Source organism: Neopsephotus bourkii, unplaced genomic scaffold, assembly GCF_033783945.1.
Source record: "Neopsephotus bourkii isolate Nb327-2 ecotype Australia unplaced genomic scaffold, CSIRO-AGI_Nbou_v1 NB_274, whole genome shotgun sequence".
NCBI lineage: Eukaryota > Metazoa > Chordata > Aves > Psittaciformes > Psittacidae > Neopsephotus > Neopsephotus bourkii.
In genome coordinates, this window is record NW_026900783.1 from 350,919 (window position 1) to 363,795 (window position 12,877).

Sequence of the window (12,877 nt, forward strand, 5' to 3'; positions counted from 1 at the left end):
CATAGGGAGCATTAGTGGGAGAAGAGAAGGGCAATGAAGAAATGGTGATAGGAATACTGGAGTCCTGAGGTTTTCATTGCATCCATTCCTTACTGGACACTAGAGTAAAAGGTGCAGGGGAGAAAGATGCAGGGAATTGTTTGGTCCTATCAGGTCTATGAATAAATTCATCTAATATCTGTGCCTTGCTTCTCATCCATTAGGCATTTGCTTGAAGAGCAAGAGCTACTAAGACAACCTGTATAAAGTTAGTTGTGCTTTTCTGTGCCTCCAAACATCCTCTGTGATTTTTAGCCATTTAATTTCTGTCCTGCAGTCCTTTCCATTTATATTGATGTATCTGCTTCGTGGCTTCTCTCAGCATAAACCTGAGAATGTTCATTATGCATCCAGCAGGTTGTACCCATCAGCAGGCCAAGGTTGGTCTCCTGAAACTCTCTGTGGAGAGGAAACTAGCTCATGAAGTTTCCCTCCAGCTGATACATGCAATTAGCTTCCAATTAGAGCATTCAAATACATGGTCCTTGAGCCCAAGGAATCAAAGTATACAGCTGCAGAAAAAATCTTTGTTAGGGCATTAACTGTGGTGCCAGCTCTTTAAACAATGTGTGTTTTCTTTAGCCTCATTTTACTGATGTACTTCATAACTTTTGATTTACTTTCCCTTTTCCCCTCTTTCTTGTATGATTTAGTGGTCTGAAGAAGCATGTGCAGCACATCTTACCCAGCGGGATGGATACCAAGCTGCTACTCAAGGACAGTTGAAAGATCAACTCTATCAAGAAATTATCCATTACTTTGACAAGGGCAAGGTAAAAAGGGAAGAAAAAAGTCCAAATATGTTTTTCTGCTTTTAAGTTGAATAGTAAACGTGGTTTGCATCCAGTGACCTTCAGGGAGACTTAAACTTGTTATAAGTTATTTGGAGTGCTTTATGTAAACAGTCCACCAGCTAGCACTTAAAGTAATGATACTAAAAAAAAGAGGAAAACAGAAATCAATGGTACATTTATAACTGCTGTGTTAAGGGGAAATAGATGTGCATACGATGCCATGGAGAAAATAAGAAAGTGATGCATGTAGTTTGGGGGACTTAGGTTTTCTGGCAATTACAACGGCTAAGGCAATCCTTCAGCTACCCTTGTTTTTCGTGTTGTACACAAAAAGATTCCCTCAGAGAATGGATGTCTGTGGTTCATGTTATAAGAAGGTGGAAATGTTCTCAGATGAATTACAATTGCATGTTTTATCATATGATGAGTCTGCATTGGGCATTGCATGGTGGGAAGGGGAGTGTGCTGTTGTTACCCATCATTAGAGGTGAAGGGTTTAAACTGGTAGACAGGGACATATCAGTGTATGAGTAGTTTATGCACAAAAATATTAAATAGAGAAGTAGAAATCTCTTTGACAGAGTATTTCAGAGACACAAACTTGGGTTTTCAAAAGCAATCTTTGTTTCATAAATGTCTTGCAAATAGAAATGTCATTTTCGGGCAGAACTCAAACATTATCCAACCAGCTCATGTTTCCCAAGTCAGTTTTTAGCAGAATCAGATTAGTATTTTGATAGAAACACCCCCTAAAAGGTCAACTTTTATACCTTATCTCGATGGAATATTTAGAAGTTGTTAATAAAGGATACTAAATAAATGCAGGGGCTCATGTAGGTGCCTTGATGCCTGTGCAGTGGGTAGCACTAGATTCCACAGCACGCTTCTGCTGCCCAGCAGGCTTTTACTAACCCTTTAACAGCAGGAAAGGAGAACCTCGATAGAGGTCACAACTGATTTGAAAGTACATTTTAATGTTGCATTCCTCTCTGGAAGGGAAAAAGCCAGAAGTCGCATGTTTTTATATTGTTGGTTTACATCTTTATGGCTTCCCAGTTAGTCTTTTATGATGCTCATATACAGGCGGTGGGAATTGTTCTTCTGAGCACTGGGGGCAATGCATTTTAGCTGTAAATTAGAAGCTGCAGCATCCTTTCGAGCTGTAGTGAAAACAACCTGGCTTAAAGCTGTAGCCACCCCGTTTCTGCTGATGGAGCTAATGAGCTGTTTATATAAACAGCAGGCAAAATACCTGCTGCTCACTTTCCAGCCCGTGCCACATTACCCAGCACGGCCTCCACGCCTGAGGGACCCACGTTAGGCTGAATAAGCAGTCTTAATTCTTTCAGGTTTTACAGCTAGAAATAAGGCTCTGCCTGCTTTCAAAACAGATAGCACTGGAAATGCTGTGTTTTCCCTTATAGGTAGATTATAGAACTGAATCTTCATGATTCTACACATTTATGGTGAACAGTGATATTGAAGGGACCACTGCGATTACTCATTCCTATTCCTTTTATAAGTCATATCATTCCTGCATGATGTGTGTGTGTGTGTGTGTGTGTGTGAGGAGATGATTCATTTTCAGAGCACTCTTTTCCTAGTTACAGATCTTCTCTCATTTTCTGGCTACTCCAAGTTGGTGAAAACTTTTTGCATTGTTCAATGAAAAGGAAAACCAAAATCAATATTCACCGAGAATCTGAGCATCTAACATACATTTTCAAATGTCAGGAAGCTCAAAGTCAAGGTTTCCACAGTAGAATTAAGCTAATCCTCTCATTTGGGATGTTCTGACACTAGGTTAAACCAACTCCTTCTATTTACCTGTGCAGTTTGCAGATGCAGTCCACCAGCTACTATAAAGATGCCATTCCATGATGAGGAACATATTGGAAACAGTATTTGCTGTGTGTTTTTAGAAGACTGTATCAATACACCAACCAATTCGTCTTTTTTTGACTGTAATCTCCCATCTGTGTCTGGCTGGCGAATCAGTCTGCGTTGATCCCATTACTTTACTTTCTCTTCCCATCAAGTTAACAAGAAATGTCAAAGAAGGTCGCTCTATCTTGGGCAGCCGTAGAGCTACTTCCAGGCCAGGTTGGACACAGGGGCTTGGAGCAAGCTGCTCTAGTGGAAGGTGTCCCTGCCCATGGCAGGGGTTGGAGCTGGGTGAGCTTTAAGGTCCCTTCCCACTCAAACCATTCCAGGATTCAATGTTGATTGCAGTTCCTCAGGGAGAACACGTGGTGCGCTTTCAACTGAAGACCAACCCTGAGGCTTAATCCCTAATTACTAAGATCCATGATGAGATGAATTTAGAGGATATAATCCTTCATACGCCAACTGAAATGGAGTAGACCAGAAGTGCTTGAGAAATTTGTAATTTAATAATAGAATGTGGGCTTGCACTGAAAGTTGGAGTTTGGGCTTCTCATTTTGGCTGAGAATAAATTACTATTTTCACCATGAATGTCCCTGTTATTTGTAGCTTCAGTTGCATGTAAGATTCCTCATTTTTATTTCAATTTTTCAATACATTAATCTTTGGAAGCTTGTTACTTTACTTACATTTGACTTCTTGTCCTTGAACCAGTCTTCTGTAAAGCTGAAGTGCACCTTTCACCTTCAGTAAATTGTCAGAATCAACTCCTGCATTTTGTTGTTCTACTTTACGGAGTTGATTCCTTATTAGCCATACTTTTCAATACTCCTCTAAGCTCCTTGTTTCCAAAATGAAACGTTACTTCCAAGTTTTCCTGCTATACTCATAGGTTTCTCTCTACCATTCCTCACTGCATTGCACTTTCCAGTCTCATCTCCATCTCTTGGCTTTTGCCCTTATGTCCTGGGTTCAGCAGTAGCAGTCACTTTTCTCCTTCTTAGTGGTTGCTACAGTGCTGTGGTTTTGACTTTCAGCCTGGGAACAGCACTGATAACACCGATGGTTTTAGTTACTGCTCAGTAATGTTCAGCCTGACCAAGGACTTTGTGAGCCTCATGCTCTGCCAGGGAGGAGGGGAAGCCGGGAGGAAGCAGAGACAGGACACCTGACCCAAACTGACCAAAGAGGTATTCCATACCACAGCACGTCATGCCCAGTATATAAACTGAGGGCAGTTACCCAGAAGGGTGAGATCACTGCTCTGTCGGGCTGGGTATCAGTCAGCGGGTGGTGAGCAGTTGTATTCTCTTCCCTTGTTATTTCCCTTATCATTATTATCATTGGTGGCAGCAGCAGTGGTTTGTGTTATACCTTAGTTACTGACTGCTCTTATCTCAACCCATGGGAGTTACATTCTTTTGCTTCTTCTCCCCATCCCTCTGGGAGCGGGGGGAGGAAGGGGCAGGGAGTGAGAGAGAGACTGCGTGGCTGACGGAATGTAAACCACGACACCTTAGGAGCCTTATCCTCACACTCATCATGGCAGTCTAACCTGTCCTTTGAACTGCTCTGAAGTGTTTGCTCCTCCTGTGTTCTGCCGAGGCTTTGTGGTTTTCAAAAGCCCTTAATCCAGGGATTTTCCTGGAAATTGGTAGGTTTGGGTATCTCAGGACAATAAGGAGAACAAATGGCGGTAATAAAGTGATGAGGAATGGGAGTGAAATTTTGATGTTGGTCAATGCTAATGAAATGCTGAAGCCAAGAAATACTCAGTGTCATTGACAGAGATAGGGTATTAGTTTTAGAACAGGTTTGTGTGATCTCTAGAGCAGTAAAGAAGCAGCAGCATTCTTATCCCTACACAATACAATGTAGGAACAGCAACGTTTTTCCTATTTGCCAGTGGGATGCTGCAGTCTGTAAATCACTCCATGTCTTCCACTGCTCTTTCATAAGCTGAAAATGTAGATAAATGCACACTGATCATTTATTTCTGCTCCTCCTTCCTTCTTCCCACCCTCAAAAAAAGAAGCTTTTACTGCTTTACTGAGCCACAAACACAAAATATTTGTAACTCCACAGTAAATGCCATGCTTTTGGCTTAAACTATCTTTTTTTTCCAGCTCATGGGATGGCATCAAAAGGCTTTTTTTTTTCCATCTAACTGGAGAGTGGTGAAATTCACCTGTCTGCCAAAAATCAGTGCAAGGCTCACGGCCAACTCAAATCCCATGTCAGATTGTGAGCCTGTCCTGAGAGCTGTGAAGGACAGAGATTTCTCAGAGAGGAAAGATGCGCTGTTTGACTGCATTCCAAGTGAGGATAGCGAGTTGGTTTAAAGGTTTTTCCAACCATGGCTGTATCTCCCACATCTTGAATGCCATCCTGTCAATAGAGAAATACTGTGTTTTAATATTTGACTTCAAGTATTAAGCTCACCTGATGGCTAATTAATGCTATCTGAAATTCAAACAGCTTGGAATGTCCCTCAGACATCAGGATATTGCATGGTAATATTCTTATCCAAGACTATGTCATTTTTACTGACCATTAACTCAGCGGGAGCTAAGATATAACCTAAGATCCTCCTCTGCTACTATTAAGGAACCTCAAAACCTAAATTGGATGCTGCAGTTCTTTCTGGGCAACAAGCAATCCAGCTTCAAAACTGAATTAAATTGCTAGGTTTTCCCTAAAAACACCTCCTTCTGCATGCTCAAAAGTCTTTCCCATAACAATTTGTGTGTCTACACAACTGAATTTAGGCTACACACATTTTTCTTATGCCTTCAGTATAGAAGAAGCGTTTTCCTTCCCCGTTGCCAGCCTCTCTCTCTGGTGCACTCTCCAGATAAATTGTTTCTTGCATTAATGAGTTGTACATGGTACAAATCCTGTGTAGTAGCTCCCTGTACGGCTCATTCCTCCAGAAGACCTGCCATGTCCTGGGCAAACCTGGGAAACCTTCCAAGGCAGCAAATCTGCAAGGGAGCAGATTGGGAGTTATTGACCTTCAAGAATATAGATTTCATTTATCAGGATCCTTTGCCACAGCCGTGCTGTCCTCACCTGAATAAATTGGCTCTGTAGTAAACAGAGAGATTTTTCAGAGGGTTGTGCAGAGGATTTTAAACACACGGGTCCTGCTGCTCTTATGATGTTGGGGAAATAACCAGCTTTGGCTGAGTTTTAGGGGATGCTGCAGGTGGTGTGGTCCAGCTGCACAAACACCAGAGTGGATAAGGCAGCTCTGGAGTTGAGGGCATGTGATATTTGCCCAGGGAAGTTGTGAATGCTCCATCCCTGGTAGTGTTCAAGGCCAGGTTGGATGGAGCCTTGGGTGACAGGGTTTAGTGTGGGGTGTCCCTGCCCCTGGCAGGGATTGGAACTGGATGACTTTTAAGGTCCTTTCCAACACAAACCATTCTAGGACTCTATGATCGCCACTTAAGGGAGTGGGTACTAGGAAATATGCTAGGATAGTGTCATTACTGCATGTATATTGTACATGAGCTAAATCTAGATCATACTTAATTTGAGGCTTCATTTTTTTAGTCTCTGAAACATTTATAAAATTCATATTTTATTCATAATATTAATATTCAGTAACGTCTAAAGGGTTTGTTCAGGATGGCAGAAGTGCAGCGGAAACTCGGCCTCTACTCTGATGTGCTTACAGTCTTGACTGAAAGGCTGGGAAAGGAAGAATAGTCAAAACCAAGTTTTACTTCTGCTAAACTCATCATTTAATTGGTGACAATGCTTTGTCGGCATTAATGGGCACACTGCAGAGGTCTGATTTTAGAATCATAGAATCCCAAACTCGTTTGTGTTGGGGGAGACCTTAAAGCTCATCCAGTTCCAACTCCCTGCCATAAGCAGGAACACCTTCCACTAGAGCACGTTGCTCCAGGGCATTGCAATCTGGGGTGGGCTTACAGTGATGTGACTCATGAGCTGCAAAGCCACGGTGACATGGAGAGCTCCTCTCCTCCCCTCCTCTCTCCCATTGCTAACCCAGAACCCCTTACTTCTTGATGATGAGGTGCAATTAGTGGTAAATGTCTTAGCATTGAGGTCATGCTTTGAGTTGCCAGATGTGCTTTGGAAACAGGTCACAGTATCGATGCTCATCCAGGATTCAGTGCAAGAACGGAATGAGTGTGCATACACTGTCAATGCAAATCTCAAGTTATTTAGACTTCCACTTATTCCCAGTCTCATGCAGCTCCAAAGCTGTTTGCCTGAGATCATCTACAAATGTTTTCACAGCAGAAAAGAGAGTAGAATTGCTTTGGGTTTGGAGAGGGACTGGTTAAATGTGGAACACGCAAGCAGAGAACCAGGACAGGGAAAACTATGGTAATGCCATTTTCTTTAAAATGAAAATGTGCAGAAGTTATGGATGGCTGAAGTTAAACAGAAAATGGCAGTCAAAATGAAGAAAGGTTAAATGATTTTGAAGGGTTTCACTTGCTGGCTTACCAAACAGCTCAATATTAGTTTAGGTTCTATAAATTGGTCTAGTATTACTCCTCTGAGTCAAAATTAACTCAGCCTTGTATGTGAAAATATACTTCATTCTCTGCAACTGTGCCTTCACTATTAAAGTCCTGTTAATTTTTGTTTAGAGATAACAACATGCTCTGTATCATCATTCTAGATTAGATCCATAATAGAGATAAAAGCATCCAGAGTGTACATTCTGCCTCGTGCTTTCCTGCAGACATGATCCCTCATTACAGTGACTGGATTAGTTGTTGTGATGCTTTTTTCATCTTCATAACAAGCATGAGGTAGCTCCTGCTCATTCCAGTCCTCCACCCAAGAAAAATGGTATTATGCTCCTTGTCGTAGTAAAACCAAGAGAAGGGGTCGAATATCACATGGAGCCATAAGGAAAGTTAATGGAGGTACCAGCCTCTACCCCTTGTGGGCATCATCACCTTTCTGTCTTAAATTAGGTCATTGCTCAGTTTCTGTTTGCCCAAGCATCTGCCTATTTGTTTTCTTTAGGACTCAAAAGCTGCTTTTCCCTTGCTCAGCCATCCCAGGGTAGTTTTGTGGCCCATATTTTCCCCTTACTTGAAGGGCATAAATCTCTCCTCCTTTCTCCCTGCAATCTCTTATAACTATTCTTCGTTTTGCAGCTCCTCATCTTCTCCACCATCAGCAGCTCACTGCCTCTTCACGTTGCTCCTTTCCATCCCTTCCCTCTCAGTCTGACAGGACATTCTTTCATTCCATCCTTTGCTTTGAGGGATGGGTACCGTCCACGTGAAAACTGGCACCTTGTTTCCAGGGAGGAGCAGGGATGGAGAGCAAACCAGTGGGACCCAAGCTGCATCTTGTTTCTGTGGCATTGACATGAAGACTTGCTGAGGATTCAGCCTGGCTGGGCTCCAAATTGCTAACTCCTAAGGAAAGAAAGAATGAGATTCTAGGTCCCAGCCTTGTGTTTGTGCCTCTAAATCACAGGTAGCTGTGCCCTGCCTGACTCCTCAGCCAGTGCTTGCAGCAGTTTCGGTCTTACTGACAGTCATATGAACCCTTAAGGTTTTACTTCTAGTTTTAGATCAGCATCTAGAACTAGGAGTTTTCCTAAAAGTCTTATTGTTATCCATGTTTCACTGATACACTAAGAAATGTGATTTCAACCCGCAGATCGAAAGACAAAACTCACCCAACATTGATGTTGGGCTTTGAGTGGTGGTGGGGTTCATTTGTGTTGTTTGATGGAGGATTTTGGCTTTCATGGGGTCTTGGGAAAAAATACCTCTTTATTTTCATGGTGCTTTTATGGATTATGGGATCCATATGGGATGCATGCAGGAATCAGTTGTGTGCATGAAGGTTTCTCCAGGGGTGCTGTTCCCCCTCTCTCTCCGCAGCATCCGTCTCCTACCACCTTGGAAAGCTGTGGTGCTTCATCACTAACTCTTCATTCCCAAAGGTGGATGTCTTCAGGGGAGGGATGGGGAATTGTGTTCATCCCTTTTCCTCAGCCCTCCTCTACAAAGAGCATCCAATTGCTCTTTGTAGCTGCAGCCATCTCGGTATTTCACCAGGGCAAGGACCATGTGGCACGGTGCTGAGAGGAGAATTAGGTGGTGTGGACAGAGGATTTAAATTGAAGATGAAGGGTAATACAAGCCACATAGATTTATAACTCATTCCAAATCTCATTCTTTTGATAAAGTGAAGTCAGCAGTGCCAACCAAATGTCAGCAGCAGAGGCAGGTCACCAGGTTTGATGGTAGGTAGCCTGGTGTGCTAACTGAAGCATCTCTTTGCTTTTGAGCCGTTCTTTGCATTTAGAGAAGACAAAAATGAAACATACATATTTAAAACATTCTTGCTGCTCCTCATTAAGAGTTTTGGCTTCTGAAGAGCTGAAGGACATTGTTAGATTTCTTTGGGTCAGTTGAGACGGCTGCTGAATTTCATGGTTGAGGAACAAGAGGGGAAAAAGAACCAATGCAAATACAATGAATAGTTGTGAAAAGCAGTATCTGCAAATTGCCTGTCCTGTGTAATATGGACTATAGATATTAGAGAGGGTTGGTTATGAACTGTAATCAATCAACAGCATTTATCCAAAGTAGCAGATTCTGGGTTTCTTTGTGAGCAGGCTGTGTTTATACATTATTGGACATCTAGTTGAGGTTAACAGGAATCATTTTATTTCTAAAGCAATTTGATCATTTTACTTGATTTGTATCAAGTCAATTTGCATTCCTTGCCAGAGCAGGTTATGGAGCAGATCATCTTCAGTGCCATCACATGTCACACACAGGACAACGGAATGGTCAGGCCTAGTCAGCATGGGTTTATGAAAGGCAGGTCCTGCTTAACTAACGTGAGCCCAAAGAGTGGTGGTGAATGGAGTTAAACCCAGTTGGTGGCTGGTCACAAGTGGTGAACATGAGTAGCTTGTGTGGAGGCAGCCAAGAAGGCCAGTGGCATCCTGGTCTATATCAGGGCAGGAATTGTTCCCCTGTGCTGGGCACTGATGAAGCCACACCTCGAATCCTGTGTTCAGCTCTGGGCCCCTCACTACAAGAGAGACTTTGAGGTGCTGGAGCGGGGCCAGAGAAGGGCAATGGAGCTGGTGCAGGGCCTGGAGGACAAGTGTGATGGGGAATGGCTGAGGGACCTGGGGGGTTCAGTCTGGAGAAAAGGAGGCTGAGGAGAGATGTTATCACTCCCTACAACTACTTAAAATGAGGTCATAGCAAGGTGGGGGTCTGTCTCTTTTTCCCAATTAACAAGGGATGAGACAAGAAGAAATGGCCTCAAGCTGCATCAGGAGAAGCTTGGGTGGAGATGAGGAGCAAATCCTTCCCCAGAGGGTGCTCAGGCATTGGAACAGGCTGCCCAGGGCAGGGCTGGAGTCACCATCCATGGAGGTGTTTAAAAGATGAGTAGATGTGACACAGGAGCATGGGTTAGTGGTGGACTTGGCACTGATAGTCTAGCAGTTGGACTCGATGATCTTAAAGGTCCTTTCCAACCTAAACAATTGTGATTCTATGAAACAGAGACATGTCTATTGCTGCCATGGCTATGAGCACATCAGATGCACACTGTTTTCAGCATGCGACCCAAAGCATTTTGTTGTGTTTATTAACATTCATTTTATTCCAGTGTTGCTGCTTCACCAAGGTGTGTAATTCTGTTTTCTTCTTGTGTCGTGACATTTTTTTCCACAGATGTGGGAAGAGGCCATTGCCTTGGGGAAAGAACTTGCGGAACAGTATGAAAATGAAATGTTTGATTATGAACAACTCAGTGAACTCCTGGTAGGTTTTTAATGACACAGTCACTGCAACAATTCCTTTTAGGATCCGATTTCTAAGCTTTTAAAATCATACTGAAAATCTCTTTTATGACAGAAAGATGCAGAAATAGATGCCCACGTTGGCTCTGCTGGACTGATGTTGATTAACTGGCTACCACTGGAGGGCCAAAAAAGAGTGGATTTCTGTTCTTTTAGCTGAAAGAAAAAGATTTCAGTAATGTTAAGCTGATTGATTTGGGGTATAAAAGGAAATTTGGAATTTAAATATAAATGGGAACATGAAAAAATCCCCATTCTCTCTCAAGTGTCTTGCCACATTCACGTTTCTTTTTTTAGGTATGAATAATCCCCAGGCATTCATGTCTAGAGTCAGTTATTTTTGCCCTGACGTTATCCATTCATTATGCCTGCACCATTTTTTATCTCCTGCTCTTTTCCAAAGAGATAAATGGCAGCTGTCACTGTCCCACCAAACTTCTCAACTGTTTTCACAGGAGCTGGGGCATGATTCCAGTCCTAAATGAAAAGTGTTGACTTTCAGGGTTTTGACACATTTTACCTTTGCACTCCCCAGCCTCCATCACACACATTGGTGACTTGGGAAGACAAACTCCATCACTCCCAGCATCTCCCCTTTCTTCTTCTTCCCCCATCTGTAGACACTGATCATGACTCCATACAGTCTTGAATATCCCTTTGGTCAATTGGGACCAGTTGTCCTGGCTGTGTCCCCCATAACTCCTCATGTACCCCCAGCCTGCTCACTGATGGGGTGAGGAGCATAAAAGACCTTAGAATCATAGACTCATAGAATAGTGAGGGTTGGAAAGGACCTTAAGATCATCCAGTTCCAACCCCCCTGCCATGGGCAGGAACACCTCATACTAAACCATGGCACCCAAGGGTCTGTTCAACCTGGTCTTGAACACTGCCAGGGATGGAGCATTCACAACCTCCCTGGGCAACCCATTCCAGTGCCTCACCACCCTCACAGGAAAGAACTTCCTCCTTATATCCAATCTAAATTTCCCTTGTTTAAGTTTTAACCCATTGCCCGTTGTCCTGTCACTACAGTCCCTAATGAATACCTTGACTCTGTGCAAGCACTGCTCATTGATACTAAAACTCCCCTGTGTGATCAGTGCTGTTTCCAGCACAAATGCACAGCCCCATACCAGCTACTTGAAGAAAATTAACTCTACCTCAGCCAAACCCAGCCCAGGTCATTGCACCCTCTTCCTCCACTGACACCAGTGCTCAGTTTGAGGATGGCCAACAGTCATCTCAGAAGCATCTCCATCCCTATCTCCCCAGAATCTCCCTTCTTGGGGAGGAAAGAGTAAAGGTAAACACCACTCCTCTCAATGATATGGTTTCTTCACTCTTTTACATGGTCTTCCTTTTCTTTTATCCATGGTTTTGTCCTCCAGCTCTCTCGAGCTGAATTTATATCCCTTCTTGATATCCTCCTTTTGTGGCATCTTAACTGGTTTTAGTGACAGACTGATTATATTGATTTACCTTACAAATCTGGAGCCTGGTGTCATGTCACTGCAAGTGATAAAAGGGATGTATACCTGGAGGTCCTGCAGTGTGCAGAAGAGTCTTCCTTGGCCTGCTGCCCGCAGGGCTGCATTCAATAGACAGTATTCTTCATTTCACTATAAAAGGTAGAGATTCTTCCTGAGCTAGAAATGATTCTCATGTGTCAGATATGATTATTCACCAGTAGATAGCTACTTTCCAAGTCTCTCATTTTTCATTTTCCATCTCCTTTATGCTTGCACATGGGAACATGAACGGCTCTGTCACAGAGGCAACCACTCGGCTTAACCATACTATACCCATTGTGGAGAAGTCTGAATTTGCACTTCATACATTGTAGCTGATGGCCAATAATACTGAGTTATGTATTTTTCACCATTGTCTTGAACAGTAAATATGTCATGCTTTACATTAAGTGACATACTTCCAGGCAGTGGAGCCACATACAGTTCTTCTGCATATGAAAATGGAGTTTTGCCCACTTCTAATAGGATAGACCCAGAACCTCCAATTCTCACAACTGAGTTTATCTGTTCTTTATTTATCAGACAAGAGAAATTGAGAGAGATGCCACAAAAATTAGTACCAGCATGCACTGGGCATTGATCCCTACTAAGGCTAAGATCATAATTCAGACTTCCACAGTAGTCAGGTCTCACCTACCCATTGGGTTTTCTTGTTGCTGCTGCTGCAGGGCATTAGCTTGCTAGTTCTTCTTTTCTTCCTCCCCCATAATACAATCTAAATGTTTTTGTTTCTTTCTGTTCTCCCTGTTGTGTCTTTTATTCAAGCAGTATTAACTATTAGACT

At 42.8% G+C, this 12,877-nt stretch overlaps 1 protein-coding gene across 1 annotated transcript in view; it reads left to right on the forward strand.

The window, feature by feature from the left end:
* Window positions 1-12,877, forward strand: part of LOC133208681 (dedicator of cytokinesis protein 1-like) — a 94,800-nt gene that overhangs the window by 32,303 nt on the left and 49,620 nt on the right. The window contains exons 9-10 of the mRNA XM_061346741.1: window positions 693-812; window positions 10,434-10,523. Coding sequence (XP_061202725.1) covers window positions 693-812; window positions 10,434-10,523 — 210 coding nt within the window. The remainder of the gene's footprint in view (window positions 1-692; window positions 813-10,433; window positions 10,524-12,877) is intronic.